The 21519-nt window shown below is 39.1% G+C and overlaps 1 protein-coding gene across 50 annotated transcripts in view; it reads right to left on the reverse strand.

The window, feature by feature from the left end:
* The window catches only part of CLASP1 (cytoplasmic linker associated protein 1), a 133366-nt gene that overhangs the window by 27367 nt on the left and 84480 nt on the right, over positions 1-21519 (reverse strand). For 20 of the 50 annotated variants that reach the window (XM_085553289.1, XM_085553290.1, XM_085553282.1 and 17 more), the window contains 9 exons: positions 19979-20082; positions 17488-17511; positions 16315-16559; positions 14646-14709; positions 13538-13701; positions 12599-12677; positions 11418-11561; positions 1417-1560; positions 321-427 (listed from right to left, as the gene is read on the reverse strand). In XM_085553289.1, the coding sequence (XP_085409415.1) occupies positions 321-427; positions 1417-1560; positions 11418-11561; positions 12599-12677; positions 13538-13701; positions 14646-14709; positions 16315-16559; positions 17488-17511; positions 19979-20082 (1075 nt within the window). Of the gene's footprint in view, positions 1-320; positions 428-1416; positions 1561-5356; positions 5453-11417; positions 11562-12598; positions 12678-13537; positions 13702-14645; positions 14710-16314; positions 16560-17487; positions 17512-19978; positions 20083-21519 lie in introns of all 50 variants that reach the window. The other 30 variants (XM_085553277.1, XM_085553268.1, XM_085553254.1 and 27 more) reach the window with 3 other exon arrangements.

Genomic DNA, 21519 nt, shown 5'->3' on the forward strand with positions numbered 1-21519 from the left:
AACACCTCATCACTAATGCTGCCATGTAATATTACCTTTATTAAATCCACAAATGTGATTCTGGAGAAGGCCTGGTCATGAAAGAATTAATATGAGAACAGACATTGAGGTTACACAGATCAGCGTGAGGACTCAAACACTGAAGTCAATCACCAACCATGTACTATCATGTTTAAAGCCTACTCCTTTGGAACAGTTTACTGTAAACTTCTGATCTCTCATTTGTTTTCAAAGTGAGTCACATTTTGCATTACGCATGCTCAGTGTCGAAATCCTCTAAAAATTTTTGAGTGGTTTAATTAACCTGCCTGCCACATTACCTTGGAGACAGCCCACCATGGGAACAGTTGGTAGGTGAAGTCAAGGGGCTGGTTCTGCTGCTGGAGTGCCGAGATGGAGCCCTACCAAGAGTATTGCTGGGGGAACCCTGGCAAAGAAACAGAAAAACATGGATTAGCAACACGTTGCAACACAAGGACAGCAGTACACAACAGCACCAACAGGTCCAAATACTGCCTTTGTGCTAGACGAGCTTGGTGCAGTTTTTGCTCTTGATCCAAAAATCTGCAGCCATGGCTCTCATAGTCAGTAATATATTCTTGACGACACTGTGCTCAGAGGATGAAGAAGCACATATGTACCTCTCTACTGTTCACAGAACCCACAGTTTTAACTTTGCAGCATGTATGGCCTGCAAATACTGCCAAGAAAATGGTTTACCAATTCACCAAACTACCCAGTTTCTCAGACATTATTTTTCAGCTTCGGAACATGTAGGCCATTACTCTGTCAATTTAGCAACTTAATTATGCAGCTATTTTACGCACTGTCTAAAGCATTCTGATTGTGCTTGTTATGATCATAAGCAATCAAACTTATTTTTCCACTGGCCAGCATAATCATTTATACCACAGGAAAATAAGTAGAAATTGTTCCCAAATCTGACTCACTCCACAGAAGAGGAAGATAAATGAGGTGGAAGGGACTAGAGAATCCAGTCCTTCCTCTTGGAAGCCTAATGCTGCAATTTACACAAAGGTCTATTGTCCCTATGGAAGGGCAAAGATGAGAGGGTTCAAATTCCAGCAAACTTCACAAGATTTCCATGTACACACACACAAAAAAAAGGCAAAAAACCCACACCCTAAAACCTCCTTGCTGCTGAGGGGAAAAGAATGTTTGGAAGCAAACTAGCTCCCCATTAACATTCTCTCATATTATATATGCAAGCACTACATTAAAAATAACTGAATTATTTGTTTTAACAGACTCATTAAAGTAACATCAAACAGAAGCCTCTGCTAATATATCAAGACAACAGCTACAGATAGTGCATGCTATTGGACATCTGCAAGAGCTTTTCAACGAGCTGCTGTCTTTAAGGCTTTGCTGTTTGCAAGAACATGGGCCTCTCACCACACTGGTGTTACTGGAGTTCTTGAGGTGGTTGTGCAGGAGCTTGGTAGCACCATCCTGGAATGTTTTTGGCAAGGCACCAAGTAACATGGTAAACTCGGGAGTGTTCAGTTCAAAGAGAGAAATCAGGACTATTTGTGCTGCCTGAAAAGAAGAAAATAATGTTAGTTTCTATTTCAAGCAGGCCATTTGTTGCTAACAATTCTTAGAGCAAATTATACAACTTCACTTCAGAAGATTCCCATATTCAGCTTCTGATACGTACCTTGTCACATGGCACAAGGAATTACTAACTGTTAGTTACGCCTTTGTAAGCTTCAAGCTTACAATACACCTTTGCATTTATGTCATTTATTTCTCAGATCTGCACGATGCACTCAGGTGTGCTATCTCACAGCTAGTGAGAAAATCTAACCATTCTCCCATCCAGCACATACTTACTTCCATTGAAAAGTTACTGCAAAAAAATTTCAAGAACCAAAAACCAAGAGTTCAGAGAACTAAAAATTTAGGACTGCGATTTGTCATTCCAATACTTACTTCTTCTAGTGAAAAAGAAACTGGTTCCTTTCCCACCCAACCTCTCCTCCTCCTTAAGGATCCAGTAAATCTGTTTCATCAGACAATCCCTGCTCCTGCTTTCTCACCTCTCCCTGCTTCACCCACTGTGGCTGTTTCAGCAGCTCAAGTTTCAGGCTCTATTGGAAGACCTACCAGGATGGCGAGAAGAATCTTTCCCTAATTCTTGGGCAAGTTAAAGCCAACCAGATTCCTTGAATTTACTAAGTAAAACAAAACAACTGGCAATTTCACTGGGCATCATTTTAACCTATCTACCTGGAAGTCTGGCTGCCAGAACAGGTTCTCCGCTAACTCCATTAGTAAATGCACACTATATTGAGAAGATACAACATAAAAGCTCATTCTAAGATCAGTCAAAATAAAGCAACAGTAAAGGACTTCTGATTATTTGCACCATCATCATCTCCTGGTGTCAGTGGCTACATCCCTATCTCCAGAACACTTATCTAGATCCTAAAGCAGTGGCTTAGGCTAACAAAGAAAGGAAGCTACCTGTGTTTTTATTTTGGACCAGCATGCATGCTTAGGAAGAGCAGACACTTATGTCTCACCCTTTTGAGAATTTTCCAAGACTTCCCAGGAATCAAAAGCAACTTTAAAGAGAGCAAAAATATAATTCACTATTGTGGTGATAACTGTACATTCATTGTTCTCATCAACTAAAAGCAGAAGGAGCTTTTAGTAAATAACGCATCCATAAAGTTGTGATAATTAAGTGTATCTGCACTTCCCTGTGAAGTGGAATCCATTATCAGATGATGAACTTGGGTACACAGAAACCCTTTCAGAGTGGAGAAGCATCAAAGTACCTCATTGTTTCAGTATGCAAATTGCAGTTTGAGCGACACTGATCCATCTACTCATCTGGTCAATTTGCAGTAACACAGCTTTGCTTATAAAAAAACATTTTACACCTCTAGATTTCAAAGCTTAGTAAGAAATATCCTTTTCATATAGCTAACAAAGAAACTGAGGTACACAACACCCAAAGGGCTTTCTTTCCATGGCCTGCAATGAACAGGTCCCCAGACTCTTCCTTTCATACAGATCATGCTGCATTCTACCAAAATCCCACTGACTTGAACAGAAACACAGCATGTCATTATTCACTTCACACTTAATTCTAAACATAAGAAGTGGGGAGACAATTTTTCCCCACGGCTTTCTCAGCTCCAAACTCAACTGTCCTTTGGCCTGAGTTATGGGCAACTCTGTCATGAAGTTTGCACGGTATCCAACAGGCATCTGTATTTCTGTCAAGTTTCGATTCAGCAAGTTTTCACCAACACAGTATTTTCTGTAATGAAAATATTACTGCAAACAAGATCTCAGATCAGCATGTTGAACCGAATGCAAAGTGACAAGTCATGCCAAAGTACATTCCCACTTGTGAATGCCATGCACATCCTGGACTGTTAGGAAATGGACATGCAGATCTTCTGTGTCAGAACAAGCAGATCTCATGTTCACAAGGATCAGAAAAACAGGAAAACTGATCAAGAAGGTTCCCAGGTTTAAAGAATGCTCAAAAACTAGAATATCTGCAGATATTCTAGCAGTCGGGTGCTGCCCAAGGTACAGTGAGGCAGGAAAGGATTTAAGATACCTTTGGCTCCACACATCTCTCACCGGTGGGTTAAAAAAAGCTCATCCTTGGAATACTCCTGTGTAAAAACAGCAAAAAAGGCACAAAAGTATGTGCGCTCCAACACATGGTATTTCTGAAGTTATCTTCCTTGTTGTATGCCAGAGATATAACCGCATCTCATCTCTGAGCAAAACCTTCACCAAAGCTCCATCAGGCGCTGTACTGCAGGAGAATCTGGAAGAAGCACTGGCTCCCTGCAATCACTTCAGTTTCGTTTTAGTTTTTTATGCTGGCTTTAACCAAAGCAGAACTCTATCCACACTCCCTCTTTGCACAAACTACAGTTTGTTTTTAGTAATGTTTGCTTGTCTGCCAGTATTTTGTGTACACTGTGCTCTTCAGCAGCTTTGTTACTGCCTGCAAGTAGGTCACTGGGCTTTGAATGGAGGATTGAGCAGCAGCTCACAATGCTGGTAGTCTTATGTGGCCCAAAAGAAAGCAGACCTATAGTCTACATTTCTGGAAAAAAAGCCAAGTACTACTTACAGCCTGAGAGATGCTCCAGTAAAGCTCTCAAAAGCAGCACTGGAGTTATGTGTGTTAAACTTGGCTGTGTTGCATTTAAGCAGTCCTCATCTAGTATATACTTAGTCAAAGGATTTTTTATTTTTTAGCCCTAACTAAAGCTTTTGAGCTTTAAAATCTGTGAATTTTCAGCCTGTGACAGGCTATAGAATGCTTTCATAACCACTGGTTATTTCCAAGAATCTCAGTGCTTGTTTCATTACATTACTGAACAGGTAGGATAAAAGCAGGCAATAACAAAACCCTTATTTCTGCACATAACATCCTCCATGCAGCACATGTGCTTGATGATATATAATTAGAAGAGAGCAGTATCAGAATTTTCCTCTGCCTCTGTATACCCATTCCACTAGTGTAGAATGCTAATCCATCTCCTATCAGTGACAGATAACGTAGACTCTATAGATGACCTAACCTTACTTAATGAGGCAGCTCTCTGCTAGCTTGAGCTAGAGAAACCCCAATCAATTCAGAGCTTGCCTATGCTAGTGAGGGAGTCTGGCTCCATGTCAGGCTGCTGAATCATTTGCAAAGGGCTACTTATGTAACTTTGTTATTTTCCTTAGAACAATGCAGCAGGGCATCAGGTTCCACCAGCTGGCAAATGCTCCCCAGATTTCATACTTCTGCCAAGCAGAAGCCTTGCTGTCTCACCGCCAGCTGCTCAATGGACACAAGTGCTGTAGCACCTTTGTGGGGTTAGTTTTTGGATTTGTGTATATGAATCTAGCAACCTCTGCAATACAGTTGAAACATTAAAGACTCTTTGAAGCAGTTTGGGCTCATTAAGCAAAAAGATTGGGCTAACTGGAGAAATATTAAGTGAAAATGCAGTCAGTGACTTAGGCTTAATAGCAGTGCCTGGTGATTGCTGCTGCAACTGGTCTGCTAACAACCAAGCAGAATGAGCAGCTACCTGCCTGAACTACCTCAAAACAGTTTTCAAGTTATTCAAACCTACAGTGGTAATGAGCTCACTACATTGTGGCCTACATAAATGGAAAGAACCCCAAACTATGTTTCTGAGATGCAAAAACAAGGGTTAACAGGAAAGCAGAAAGCCAAAAATTATTTCACACACAGACACACTTTTTTCAGGCCCCCAGTTGAGGCCTCTTTACACAGCTAGACAGTGGCAACTGCAAACAAGATTAGTGTGATTAGTGCACACAGCTTTTAGTCTACCTGTTTACATTTTTCTTCCAAGTTTCCTTCACCGGGCCCTGAGGAAGCTGTAGTTGTCCTAGCTGGCAAATCCTCACCTACCCAACTATGCATGGTCTGGGTTTGACAAACAGGAAAGGTGGTATTATTACGAGAAGGCACAGGTTTCAACTAAACCATCTAAACAGTACACATGCTATCTTTTTGCAGATGAGTTTAATCAGTGGCTTGTCTTATTTGAAGATGCAAAAGCCATTAATATTTGATACTACCAAAGTAGCATTCCTTTCAGCAGATGGCAGCACTGGCTGAAATGTAAATTCAGCCACAACTCTCAAACATAAGTATCACCCCTCAGTGCTCCTGGTCGGCTTATTTTTGGCAGCTTCCTGATGACCTCCACAACCACCTGAGGTGCAGTGCCCCAGCAAAACACTGGACTGAGATGGCACCAAGGTGACACAGAGCTGGCATCTGCACACACCTATCCTTGTGGATGTATCTCTCAGGAGGAAGAAACAGAGGACAAAACAGAGAACTTGCAAGCTCCAGACTCAAGTTTGGTCATCTAATAGACCATCATCAGCTACAGATGGCTTATATGAGGTGACTGGTCTGGAGAAGTTCCAACGCCAACTTCTGACAAATATAATCACATTCTACGTGCGTTATTGATTTCTCCATCCAGTCTAAGGCAAAAGCATTAATAACTTAAGGCAGACTGGAACTCAGAAACACCCTCTCACATCCCTTGGAATTATACTAAACTGCAGATCCAATGCAGATCCACAGAGATGGGGAGGCATCAGTGACACATTAAGCAGCTTGCATTAGCACACGCTGGCATAGGACAATGTTTCAATTCTCAGATGAGCGCAGCTGATGCTAAGCGAGTTAATTCACATCCATGGAGAGTGTTTACAGGCTCTAAACAAGTGTTATTCTGTGTATTTTCCAGCAGACAGTTAAGTGTTAGCTGGCACTAAGCAAACAATCTATCTGCCAAACCAAACCTCCTCCTTGTTCTCTTTTCTTAGACTACAATCAGATGAATATAGACATCCACGTCACTGATATGGTACTACGACACAAAGGCTTCATCAATTCATACAATTCAATTTTCATCAATTCATAACTCAGTTTTCCCAAGATTTACATTAGACTATGCTCTTTACATCTGCATCCTGAAAAGGAAGAAATTGTTTTTAATCAGATTTACATATAGAATTCATATATAGACTAAGTCCACAACGCTACTTTGTTTTATACAGTACACAATACGTCATGTAAAGTTTTTGTCAGTCCTGGATGGTTGCATTACATGTGTCAAAGACACCACAAACTGATGCCAGATAAAACTACGCAGCACTAAATCATTACATTCTGATTACAGATTAAGACTCCTTATGTTCTCTTTTGTAACCTGATCACAGCAAAGGCTTTGACAAAATTGTTCATCACTTCCGCAGAACCAGATGCTATCCCAGAAGTCAGGCTGTTGAAGGCTACCCTGGATGATCTTTGCTCCGTGAGGCATTTACAGCAGAAACAGGTTTGATAAACTGTTAAAGTAAGTCTGGTATTATGTAAATCCAAGCTCTGAGGGGGAGATTCCCACATATAAGTTAAGGAGGAAGAAACGTTTCTGAAGTTCTGTTTGCAACAAAAACACACCCTTTAAGCTGCAAGAAGTTTCAAATCCTGATTTTCCAAACAGACCTGTCACTTACAGCCACGCAGGTGTGCATATATTTCTATATACGTGGCATGTACACAAACATGTTATGCCCAGACATATAATAAAAGCGTGAATATACACATTCTATGAAGCAATTTCTTATCTCCTACTATCAGAAAGCAGGCTCTCATTGTTTGAAGCAAACTGAGAAAAGATAATTACTTCTATTAAAACTGCTTCCAGCTCAAAGGATGCTAATGAAGCTGTAAAAATCCAAGAGATTCACTTTAAGGAAACCTGCCCCTCATACCATGTTTCCAACAAAGCACGTGATGATTTTCTGGCAACCGATGCTTGGAAAAACAATTTGCCTTACACTAAGTACACTAAAAATATTTGGGTTCTCATGGCTTTGTAGCATCAAATTCAAAACAAATGAAATGAGGGCTACTGTTTTGGAAACCTTGTTAGGACACCAAGATCCTTTCTGTTCTAACAGCATTAAGTCAAGTAAACACTGAAGTCCACCAAGTGCCACTTATGATGCATTACTCTATTTTTCCTAACACCAACTATTAAAATGCCTGAAAAAAGCTCCTTTTTGCATTGAGATCTATTTTGACTTCTTTAGGAACACCCTTTGACTAAAAGGCTGAATTCAGCATATGTGCATAGTCCCTCCATAAGCTTAAGGTCTCATTCTCTCTGGTAAATCAGCTACTCACGGGAGTCAATGAGACTTTACATGCTGTAAGAATATTGCAAGAATTTTGGAGAGCTCTCCATACAAGGCAAGGCCCAGCCCACTGGGGAATACTGAAATAATTTGCCATTCAAAAGCGTTCCTGCAAATACCCTTTGTGCCTCTGCTACTGTAAGAGGCCACAGCCAGCAGTATTTACTGCCCAACATTAAGGGCCAATGATGCTCATTGGGAGGCTCTGGGCGTGCTTTCACACAAATCTCTGTCTCAGAACTGCTTGACACCACTAAAAGATTACAGCTCCAGCAGACGCTTTAGAGGCTTCATGACATCAAGCTACAAAGGAATCCAATTTCACTTCCTTAGCAGTGTTTGCCTATCTATTGCTGGTCCTGGTGCAGACATTGCAGCGACATCTAAATGATCTATACTATCTAAAACTTTCTTCATGTTTTAGACATCATTTCCTTCTTAAAGTGATAATACCAGTATTTCTTGAGAAATTATATCAAGGAGTACTAATTAAAGAAATATATATTAACCTCATTGGCTGAGCATATGAAGAATTTGTTGACCTGCAGCTTCTTCTCTCAATTAATCAGCCAGAGTCCAATTAGAAGCCTCAATCTAATTTCCATTCTCAAACAGATCGGCTCTTCTCCAAGAACAAAGTATTTTCCCACACAAAGTCCAATAACGTTACTCCAATTCAGAATTTCACCTCCATGAAGAGAGTACAATAACTTCACCAGCAACATTAGTGAATGTGTGGTGGTTACTGACAATGTCCTCAGACCATCCATTACTACCAGCATCACCATTTTGAGTTGTTTTTTCTATGCCATACCCAGTGGTGCATCCTTGTTTGGGGAAAAAGCAGGATTCAGCTGAAAGCGCAGAGAAGGGCAACACTTGAACTGCATCTCAGTTTCCCACACAGTGCACTGTGATCAGCTTCTACCAAATAGCTTTTGTTCAGCACAAAGGACAAATGTCTTTTACCGTTCTCCTACCACTGCTTGCAGGAAGTAAATCTTAACTTAATGCAAGGTAAACATCCAGAATTATTAACAATCTTTAAAACAAAACAAATATTTACCTGTAGCACACTGCAAATCACCTCATTTTAAACATAATGCCTGACAATAATTGTGACCATACATTCATTGCTACTGTCAACAAGGGTTCCTACCCTGAGAGGGGATCATGACTTATAGTCAATATCAACTGTGCTTTCCACAAAGAACATCATGGCTTTTTTTGTGTGATAACAGAGGTTATTGTTCTATATAAGAACAAGCTGACTTCTGCACCACAGCATTTCCTTTGACTTTGTTTCTTTATTATTTCAGTAGCTATAAAACATGATCTGGAGTTCAAGTCAGACGGGTTAAGCTGGCTCATTAAGCATGCTTAAGTAGTTATCATAAGACTATGCAAAGGTTTATTAATAGAATATGTACTGTTCAGTTAAAAAAGGACTTTGTACTAGATGCCACATTTTGTTCTAATCTTCTCTGGTGCCTTAACACTACGGGCACGGAACCTCCATGATCATCACATACGCAACTCTTTGCTCCCAAGCATTTGTAAGAGTTGAGTCAATGGCAAGGATTATCTCAAAGCTAGATTCTATTGAAAAAGTGCCTTCTTTTGCATTTGTTACACACCTCTTGCAGCAGCCGATCATTTGGAGCCTGAATTGTCCCACCTACTCCATAAACTCAACTGCTGCCACCAAGGTTATATTTTGACAAGAGTTTCAACTGCACAGCCTGCTTTGCATTTAGAACTTCAGACCTTGAATGTTTCCTGTAGTGATACCTTCCACAAGGAAAAAAAGTTATGATCTATCCCTAATAATAAATATCCCTATCCTTGATATCAAAAGTGGTACTTTTTGCTCCAGTTATGGTCTCCAGAAGTGGAGGACTTGTTTTTTTAAATGTTCTTCGGAACGTTTCACCTGTCTGGGTTGGTCCTTGATAATCCAGTTTGTTACTGCATAATGAATTTATTAGTGTGTTAACTATAGCCACAGCAGAGATTATGGCCAATGATCGCTTATAAATCCTTAGCTGCATTGTTTCCTCTACAGCCTGTAGTTTGCACTATGTTCTTAATAAAATCATAGTACAGTAACTGCATGATGTAATAAAGATCACCTGTGCATTCCTTTTTAGTACCCTGAGATAGCTTAGCTGCACTATAATTAAAAAGCTACAGGCATCAGAGGCAGATCTAAGTCACACACAGGTATAATAAAGAGAATTTAGATTTGGTCATTTCTTATTGCCTCCAAGGTTCTTGCTCACATCCTGCTCAGATGGAGCATGCTGCAAGTCTTTGAGGCAGACAGAAGAACAGTCACTGCACTGTGAACACACCCCCACAGATTCACAGCTGACAGCCAAAACTTCAGCAGCTGCTGAGACACTCTTCACTCAATTTTTCATGCAGCAACGATGACCCCTAATGGTGGAATATTACTTCCCGAGCAATATGCAGAAATTTACTTCCCAAAGTATAATTCTAGTTAAGGTTACAGATCCCTCTTGCCTGCAACTACCATAGTGAACTGATTGGGGTTTACTGGAACTGTAAGAAAAGAAGTCTCTTCCCTTTTAATTCTAACCTCATATACAAAAATATCATAACAGAAATACACATTCCAGATTTAATTCGAGGACTTAATGTCTATTTTCTGAGATGGGCTACCTTGAAACAAATTTCAGCCACACTAGTGCAAGTAAACCCTGCAAAAGGTTTTTTATAAAAGCAGATGAGATATACAGTCAAGTGTACCAGAAAGCAAACAGCTTGCACTCAAAAACCTCTGAATTCTTGGGTGAGCTATGAGATAATATTGCCGCTTCAGCACCTTTGATACTCAGTGATCATTTCACCAGAACTGAATAATCAACAAAAATAATTTTATTTCCAAAGTTATAAAATAGTTCTATTCTAGCATTAAATCAGTACTAAGTGTGTGCAGCATAAAAATCTCATACAGTTTTTAAGTTCTGATATCAAGAAAATTTCAAAGCTTGTAACTCCTACTGGAATCTATTCCTATATCTGGGCAGGGAATTGGAGGTAATTTTAAACTGCGTTACAGATGCCAGGTACATAAAAAGAAGTTTCACTTTTCTCTTGGGAGAGATGAGTATCACTATCTACTCCATTTTAGCTTACCTGGCACTTGCATCTCTAGCAAGAAAAGGAAGAAGTTAGTTAACTTCAGGCATTATCTAGGCCTGACCTAAATGTGCCATTATTTTTCCAGGTTGAGAAAAACATGCAGTTTTTAAAAGAAAAAGGCTGAGAGCCCTTGGCAGCTTACTGATGTGTTTACTTTCTTTTAACAGTACTGTAAGACAAAAGTTGTGCAGATGTCATTTGAGTCTACAAAGTGAGCAAATAAACAAGAACCTACAGATATTTTCAGACTGCTCAATAAGAAGCATATTTACAAACTCTCTTCCCTTTCCACACAGCAATAGTAGCTAAAGTTACACGGCTGATTCTACTGAATTGGCAATTCAGCTTGGATGTTAAGGTATGTAAAAATCAATCTAATGAATTTTTAATTAACTTTATAATCAGTTAACTTGTGGGGGGGAGGAGAGGGTTCTTTGTTGTTTTTGTTTTTCCTTTTTTGGAAGAATAAGGACTGCAAATACTTCGTTATTCTGGATTACCTTTCTCACATCTGAGCTCTTTGGTTCTGTTGTCCAAGTTATAATTCTAGACACAGCAAGTCTTGTCTCACTAGAGTTCACAAAGTCTGTTGGATCCATCTGTCTTGCCAAGGACTCAATGTATTTCAGGATAGCAACTTTCACCTGAGAAGTGAAAAGGTATCTATTAATCTTATAAACTAGCAAAAACAGAATTATCCTTTAATAAACAGATATTACTACAGATTGACAAGACCTGCATTGCACTGGGGAAAAAGAACATTTCCCTGCTACATTCTCCATGCCAGTTACCAAAACCAAATACAACTTCCTACACAAGAAAAATTTTGTCTGGACTGGTCCATCAGAACAGGCTTGAAATATGTATGCCTGCCTGTGCATTAGCATGAGCACATGAGTTCTCCACTACACTGTTCCCAACAGTACAGAACATTTTAATGTGCTGCAGTTGCATATGATTTGCAGAGTTTGTGGTGTTCCCATAACCTTGAAACAGCGGCCTCCTGAAAATCAATCTGCACAGCAGTACCCTCTTGAAAGGATTCATTAACAGAAAGCTCTGAATCTTCAAATCCTACACAGACTCTATGGGTTTTGTGCAACAAGCACTTGGTAAGTTTTCAACCCCACCACTGACCAGAGGGACCCTGGTCCTTGCTGTCCTGCATAGGCAGGCTTCTTCCCATCAAGGTCAGGATGAGGAAGAATTTTCAACACCTAAACTTCAATACTTTTTAGTGTGCCTAAAGCCCAACACTTACTGATTTGCGATGAGTCTGAAAGCCTTATTTTTCAGAAACTTAGTTTTATGAATATAGAGAACTAGGAAGTAGGATTTTCAGAAGTATACTGACAGCCAACTCCTGCTGAACAAAAAAATCCTCTTTTCTAGATCTCACCATGGCTTTACCTACAGCTTTAGATATTTAAAATACCAGACAACCTCAATATCACCAAAAGCAATCTGAGCAGGTAAGGAGTCGGGATTCCAGAAACTACATCTCTTCCTTAACAAGATATGCAAATTAATACAAAAAATTAATCATAACGCTGATATCATTTTAGTAGTATCAGGAGCATATAATTAGTCATCTTGTCACAAATTCTGTGTTTTCATTATACTTAACAAGGTAAACTATGATGACCATACTTATGCTTCATTGAAAAGGTTTGATACTGACCTTGAGGTTTGGTGTTTGGGTCTGATCCACAATAAACCTCATCAAAATGTTAAACTGTTGATCAAATGGAAAAGAATCCCTGTCCAAAGAAAACCAAAGCAAAAATGTGATGTGATATACACTCTCAAGACTGAATTAACTCTATACATAAGAGGGTACATAGTCAAGTTCAGCATCTACCACACTTTTTTTCTTCAGTTTACCATCAACCCCATCCAGAAAACTCCAAGTTTAAGAATCAGCTGATTATTGTTTCACTACAGGCTAAACACTGCTAAGTCAATAGCCACCATACACTGTTAGTCTGCCTTCTGTACACTTCTCCAGTTTTTGGCACACCTGGCCATCCCCTCTTCATTTCAAGCTGTGCTTTTTTCCTTTCTTTTTGCCTTATCGCTAGTAGGAAACTGGTTTCTCTTTCCCTCAGTGTTCATATCTGGCTTTCATTACTCTTCTCTATCCTTTTTTCTCCTGAGTAACTATTACTACTAGTACTATTTTGTTTGTTTGCTTTTAAGTTATCCTTTTCCATGGACATTCTTAGGGGAGTACAGAGACTATAGAATTGGTATGCAAAGAGCAGTAACATTCAAGGTCTTATCCCTGACGTTATCTGCCATTCAAACACATTTAAGATGTTATGAACTTTGTGTTAAAGCATAATTTGTGTAAAGAACATGTAAAGCAATTATTTTTAATCAAAATGAAAACTGATGCCCAAACACATGCAAACCAAAAAATGCAAAATAACGTAACTGATCAATTATACACTTGAAATGTTGTGCTTTAGGTATATGACATAGTTTTGTTCTCATTTATGCTGGTGTTCAGGATTGAGGCCTCTAAATACACAGTAGCACTGAGTTCCTAAAACACTCATTATGTGCCCTCCCATAACCCTGTGAAAATGGCAACACTGTGCAGGTTTAAGTACTCTACCTGGTGACATCCAGAGCTTTCTGAACTTTTGCCTGCACAGACCCCAGCAAATCTGCTCCCATTTTTTTCAATAACTGTGTCAGGAGAACAAAAAGCCAATCCTGCAAGTCATCTTTGTGAATGATGATGAAATCAACCAGGGTTTCCAGAAACATGCTGAAGACCTATAAGGAAAACAAGCGTCACAAAAAGGAAGGCTATGCTTCAAACAAAAACTAATCAAAGCCGAGAGTTTTAAAAACCTAAGTTTCAGAATTATTGTTACAGACAGTTTCATGAATGGATGATTTTAGTGACCTCATTGCTTTGAAAATAAATATCAGACAGACATATATAATGTGCAGTATTAAAATACCACAGGAAACAAATGAAGGAAGAGGAGTAGAATACACTTACTCTCTGTTGTGAATTCCACAGCAAAGCAGACCATGCAACAAAACAAACAACTTGTTAGCACACAGTGATCAAACATGATTGTCCATATGCAGTTTGTCAACATTAAAGATGCATTCATTCCAAGTTTACACTTTCTTAATACAAAAATACCTTCTCAGTAGAGTTATTTAAAACATTATATACCTTGCATCAGATCCAGCTAATGAAAAGCAATACCCTTAAAGTCAACAAGTGAAGAGAACCTGATGATTTTATATAGCTGCATAATGTTCTCCAACGTTATTCCTTACTTGCCCAGCTTATTCTAACCTCTAAGACTATGGTCCCATATGCTGTCCCACGCAGTCTTTAGTGACAGCAAGGACAGTGGGTAGAAAAATCCCTGTTCTTGCAATAAACAACTGAAGTCTGACTTCAGTTATACTGTAGCAAGTACGTGATTGTAATTTGCACTTCAAACTGATTAGTTTTTGGCAATAATTCTATAAAAGCAGTGAAGAAAGAGAATCACTGTCGTGGAGAACATACTTTGGTTAAGCATGTAATAAACCATCACTTTATTTACACATTGCTAAAACAGATTTGAGGTTTATAAATGCCAGCTTTCCCCAGCAGATGGCAGGGGTAGAAACACAAAACATTCATCTTTGAAGAATATACAAATATAGACACGTGGTAATTCAAGAGAATGGCACAGTCTTTGTGATCTTACCTTGCTGTGAGGGTCAGCAAACATGCGAGTAAATATTTCACACAGCCTTTTTAATTCCACTCGGCTAGAATACATAATAAAAAACAACATTAATGCTAAATCTCCTGCTGGAAAAAAAAACAAACAAGCTAAAACAGTGCCATCTGAAAGAGATATAACTTTCTATTCAACATTTAAGTCACTTCTGAGAACTCCTATGTACCTCTAGGCAAAGCCTTCACTGGCATTCCAGCTCAGGTGCTTAGTGCCAAAGCTCTTAATTGCCAATATATTGAATCACAAAATCACCAAGGTTGGAAAAGACCTACAAGATCATCCAGTCCTACCATCCACCTAGCACCAATAGCTCTCAAAAGAAAAAACCAAAACCGACACACTGGTTTTGCAGCAAATTGTCTCATCAATAGTGCAGGCACCAGAACAACCCTGAACTAAGGTGTGAGCAGACCAAAAGCAAGCTGAAAGGAAACATAATCTAAAGAACTCAAGCCATATTATAACATATGGACTCCACCACATTAAAAACCTGTACCACTTCCCACCTCAGGATTGCAGCGTATCATGAGAAGTGCTGAGCATTTTTATGATGGCAACAGGATGACCTTCCCAGGCTGGCTCTCAGTACATACTTATCCAGACTGTTAACAAACACTTTCAGTCAGCATAAAGACCTTTTAAAAGCAAAACAACTGCACAAATACAAGCAGGTAGGAACTAAGTTATACAACCACCACCTATTAATCTAGTCATAATTTAATTTCATAATATTCATAACAAGAAAATAAAAATGTCATAGCTATTAGCAAACGCTATCTTCAAAGGACTCAGAAGAAACAACTTATTTCCAAACATATTCACCATAAACCAATGACAAAAAGCCTGAGGTGCAGGAGTCAGTTAGTGAATGTGATTTACTCCACAGTTAATCTGACACGTGGCCATGGGAAGCTTCCCCATGACTGTTGTGTAATTCTAAGATCTGGTTTTATGTGTTACACGCCAAGGGTGTTTGAAGAGTTTATTTGGCTTTCAATAAGGGGAAAACATCTCTCTCCTACCACACAATCTCAGAGTTGGCACATCTATTTCACTGCCTTAATAAACTTCCCTCTATATTACAAATTACACCATTTATAGGACACTCAGGCTTTTGATATATTTCAAGAGTTACAAATGATCGTACTTGATGTGTTAGAAAGAGTCAGGAGTAATTACACCTAACACAGCCTTCACAAAGAGTCAAAGTATACCCAACACAGGGAACATCATTTGATCTCATCTTTTTGAAACATACACACCTTGAGTTTTATGAATAAATGCAGTCAGTGTTTGCTTCTGAAGTGCAGAGGAAAGAAAGCACTGAACATTCAAACGGACTAATGTAAAAATGGTACCACCCTTGGAATGCATTTTCATTTCCATCATTGTGGGAAATCTTACTGTGCTGCAACAAGATAGTATGCTTGAATACTATCTATGTCATTACTAAAACTTTCACACTAACAATAGTGACGACAGCAGAACCTCTTCTGAAAGTAATGACATCCCATACTGTGGATACAAAGCTTTCATAGATGTGAAAAGTACTGTGTACATAAGGGAAGAACATATTACTGACTTCTGACTACAGCCATCTCCCATGAATGACCAACACTGCTAAAAGGGTCACCTCAGCGTCCGCTGGCTTTTCAGTAAGTTCTGGAGACCTATGAGGCCCTCCTTCCTTTCAGACCAGTTGGAGCTGGCACAGTGGTTCAGGACCTCAGCCACATCTTCGGTCTGCCGCAGATAGTGTGGAATGCCTCCATTCCTGGAACCATAGGAGCGCTCTGAGCAAGCGCTTGATGCATCACTGTTAGCGTCATCATCAGAGTACATCCCATAGGGTTCATATCTTCTTCTCACTGGCTTTTTCTGGGAAAGGGGAAACTCAGACTAAATAAATTATATACAGTTACATCACTTCCAAAAGAAAAGCGTTCTACCCATAATCATTAATCTAGGAAGATTAATGCCATTGTTATAGTGACATATTTTTAAGAACATCACTGAGCACTGCACACTTATCTCTCTCAGCAGAGTGAGATCTCACTCATTTCAATGAGCGTGAATGACTAGGGAGAGCAGGACCTGCCTTTCCCAGCATGAAAGCTCAATACTTATGCTTCACTGCAATTAGCTATAGCTAATGAAATCATAAGTTTTATTGTAAATAATAGTCAGTTCCATGGTTGCACGTTCTGTGCTGAGATAGCCTCTATTTCAAGAAAAAATAAAGATAAGGAAGAAAGAACTGTAGGAATCTGTGCTGGCATGTACAGCCATTTTGATATTGATAATAGAACAACTCTAGAAATGCACTGGGATACAGGACAGTCTAATTTCTCTGTTAGTACCATCTGATTTTTATTTTTTTTCCGTATTTATTTATTTACAGAGGTTCCTAAGGGAGATGAGTAAACAAATCCCACTCATTTCCATAGCATGGGATAAGTAGATCACATCCTTGACAATCTCAGTCCTTATAGAATGGATATTACAATAATTTTGATAGCTCTACAAGTTGTGTACTACAAAATAAACTTTTAAATAAATCTTAACAGAACAAAATTAGTAAGACAATGTATCAGGAAAGACTGCCTAAATTCTAATATTTTTGATACAAAATTCCTTCCAGTGTCCAGTCCTGCAGTTCTCAGACTTGTGAAGCCAATACAGTTTTGCTCACGCTAGGACTGCAAGACTGAAGTGAAGAAATTAACTCAAGTGCGGTATTATGGGTGTTAGCAATAAGGTAGGGAAAGCTGAAAGTAGAAATAAAAAGTCAAGAAAGCAGTAGTACCTTGCTCCTGGAGTCTCCTAACAGCTGTAGAGGCAGGAAAATATTGAAGGGTGGGAAAAAGCATAGAGAATTATGTCAGAAGCTTATGTAGGATTTTTGGTTTTGCAACAAAAACGTATAGCAAATGCATCTTAGCAAATTAAAAAAACACAACAGTTTAAGCAAAATAAAAATGGGTATAACAACACCTGGCTTTATTTCCTCTGTGCTAAACTAACTTGTATATCTTTCTATTAGCAATACTGGAAGCAAAAATCATCTGTTACTACATTTTTGATGACATCTATATATGCGGTGCCTCTGCCTGCTTCTCAGATATGCTGCTTCTGGAAGATACCAGTTTTTGGTAGTGATTTTTCTCCACACATTCTCAGTAGCCTTTGATTTCTCAAGTCTTAAAGAGATTCTGATGTCAGGAAACCACTATCTACAGTACAGCACATTTAATCAACTTCACTTAACCAGGTTTTCTTTCAACACGCAGTTCTTATGCTGCAATTTTTTATATACATTTGTTTGAAGCTTAACTTCTTTAAAGACTGGCTGGTTGGCACCCACGACTTCAAGGCCTTCACACCAAAGATTCCATCACCCTTTGAGCTTTCCTGACAGATCCAAGCACTGATTCTCAGTATAGACAGTGTGTTCTTAGGCCAAGTCCAGCTCTCAGACAGAAGCAGTGGATCCAATGAGAATTCTATGCATGGAGCAAAGGTTATAGAATGACCCACTGAATTTCGTTTAAACTTGGCTGAGGCCATCTCTATAGAAGCTTTTTTTTTTTCTAATTTCTTAGTACAGGAAAAAGAACGCTTGTTTGAGAACAAGGATGCTGTGTAAAAGCTGGCATCACACTAATCTTTCAAAATGAGCCCAAACAGAGTTTGTAAATTGCTTGTCAAGAGGAAGCAACTCAAAAAAAAAAAAAAAAAAGATCAAACAGAGGTAGTGAGAAGAAGGGGACAACAAGATCGCATTACGTCCCTTAAAGTCATACAAATTCAGACTAATCATCTTACACCAGTCAAGGTAGCTGAAATACTTTCCAACTAGACTTACAAATTTCCATTTTAAATGTTTAATTCTTTAAATAAGATTTTAATATTCCAGTATAAAGTTACCAAGTTTCAAAGAGCGAAATATTTAGAAATGAACTTCTAAGTCTAAGCTGAAGTCAAACCAAGGAATCTTAAGTGATCAACAGTGAACTGTAATGCCACTGTTCCCCTCTCCTCCTCCCTCAAGTAACCAGTACTCACAGCTCACATTCAGGGATACAGCCTGATTCCACTTACATAGGCAAACTATCACCTATAACTATACTGTGAACGACCATGTTGGCAAATTTGAGGTGCTGGGAGCAAAAACTGGCTCATGATCTACTGAATTTGGTAATGAAAATGCCCATTAACAATTCTGCCCACTAAATGCAACAGCACCATTATGTACTGTCCTAACTCAGCATGATTCGTAAGAAATTTATTTACAAAGGGAAAAAACACTTTTTCTAGGAGTACAGTAATAATACTCTAGGAATAGAGGTGAGGTGAGCTACATGGTGGCCGAATATGAAAAGGAAAATGATCTTAGCCACTATTAGAGAAAGTAAACTAGGAAAAAGGAAAAAAAAATAAACCCAAATATTTCATAAACATTATTTGTTCTCCAAGACACACAGACAGCTGCCTACTTCAAATATATCACGAAATCCTCATCTCAACTTAGGTCTAGAGATGAGGAAGACCCAAGGTAAGCTGTAGTACCCAAATAATACAAGAGAAAATGTCCCTGCCTCTTAAAACACCCTCTGTCTCATCAAACCCAAAAGTAAATCACAAAGTTTATGACAGCACTCAACTTCTGAAGAGCAGAAAACATCTGTATTCTACTCAAGAGATTTTATACTGCTGTAAGATTATATAGAACAGTACATTTTTAATAACGACAAACAAATTCACTTTGAAATGCACTTAATATTTAGAAAATATTGGTAGAACGTTACTCAGACTCTTCAGTTTAACTGCATGAAATGACATCAATTACAGAGAAGCCAAGCTATGAGCTGATCCAAATACCTAGCCAGGTGCAAATAACAGAGCACGACATGGCATAATTCTCAGTTCTTTCCCAGACAAAATCCTCATACAGTTAATGGAATCGATGGAATTCCCTTACACCACAGGTGCTGAGCACCCATAAACTGCAGCACACAGCTTCCAGCAGCAAAAGAGAAGACAACAGCTCATTCAACAGCTTCTCCTGTAGCTCCAGTATTGAGCCTCATCAGTCTAACTGTGGAAAACTAACATGGAACAAGGAAAAAACATTGCTGCTGATACACTCATGCACTACACAACACGAGGTAACTAACTCTACAGTGTCAGACACTCAGCACAATCAGAACAAGGCTACTTAGAAAGAGGAGAACATACGTACAGGTAACTTTAAGCCCCTTTCCGGTGTTGGAAGCATTTTGTATTTTTCCTCTTACCAGTGCATCAGCCACAGCAGCCTCCAGGTCTGTGCTTGTGCTCAGGACTCGCATGGCATTCACAGAAGCAGGCATCCTGCCTGACTGTCCGAGTCCAAACCGGTCTGCACAAAAGACAACATTGAAAGGGATTGTTAAGTAAATTCACATTCACTTGGAATCCTAATCAGGTGTCTGAACAGAAAGGATCTGGGAACTCTCAATGCTTTCTCATTAAAGACTCTTTCATCCACAACTCTACAAGAGTTTGCCATGACAGTAAGAAATAAACTATTGCTTGTTGGGTCCCTGAGACAATTTCAGATCCTCAGGGCTTGTCTTTTTTGTTTTTGTTGGGTTTTGGTTTTAAGATGTGAAGAAGGGTATCTAACTTGTGTTTATCTTTAATAGAAATTGCTTGGGGTTTTATTTTAATGTCAGAGGCAGACGTGCAGGTCCCAGTCTGGCTCTCAGAGGAATCAACTGAAGACTTCTCATTAACTTCTGAGAAACAGAGTTGTGCCCAACGTAAGAGTATGTTAATACCAGAGCACTCATCTCATAGCTAGTTCTCAGGCAAGTACATGAGATCATCATCATCACATTAGCTCTCTTATGTTGCAAGGCTTGATTAACCAGAATATCTCCCCTAAGCCTCAAAAAACAAAAATAAGGTTTATTATTTGTAAAGTTACTCCAGTTTTGTTTTATTGTTGTTCTCGAGAAGCAGCTTAAATGCACACTGAACTGAATGCAATTTTTAAGTTTTACAATTAAACAAATGTTTTTGGGGGGATCATACAATATCACCTGCCTCCCTATGGATTTGATGGCAAAGCTCTGAATGACATCCCCAGTAATCACTAGCTTATGTTATCATTTGCCCAGAGTCTGATAAAAACATTGCAAAATGAATTCCTTTGAGCAAAAGCTGTATTTGGAAAGCCATCACTAGTGGAGATACAGCAGAAAGCAACCAGGGCCATGGGCCAGGCTCCAACAGCACAGACCCTCCAGGTCAGAGATCTATTTCTGCAATCCTGGCTCCAGAAAGCCTTCATTTCAAGTTTTTGTTTCCACATGGGGCTGTCTTTGCTCCAGAAGGGCTTGGAAAGCTCCTCCTGGGATGTACCTTATACCACATGAGCAAATGCTGATGCACACTGGACGCCACAGAGGTCTTCCAGTAGTTCTATATTCTAAATCTATATTTAAATTAAAAAGGAGGAAGACTGCTTATTGAAATGTGCTCCATCATGGATTTCCACAAAACTGAATGTTACATTCAGCAGTTTACTGTGCTTATTTTTAAAAACTTATCACAAAGTTTTGCTGCTTTTCCCTTTAGAAGCCTATTGCACTGAAATCTCTGTTAAGGAATCTGCTCACACTGCCCTGCAATAGTTGAAAGCAGAGCCTGAAGCCTGCCAGTCTGCCGTCCTAATTTTAAAGCTTTACCTGAGCACGTCAGAGCAAGGATTAAGCTACTGAGGGGAGAATAAAAACAACTTCTTAAAACCTGAAGTATACTTGAGGGGAAAAAAAAAAAGATGGAGATTAGC

The sequence above is a fragment of the Coturnix japonica genome, chromosome 7, assembly GCF_054131305.1.
Source record: "Coturnix japonica strain WE chromosome 7, WE-NBRP24, whole genome shotgun sequence".
Taxonomy (NCBI): Eukaryota; Metazoa; Chordata; class Aves; order Galliformes; family Phasianidae; genus Coturnix; species Coturnix japonica.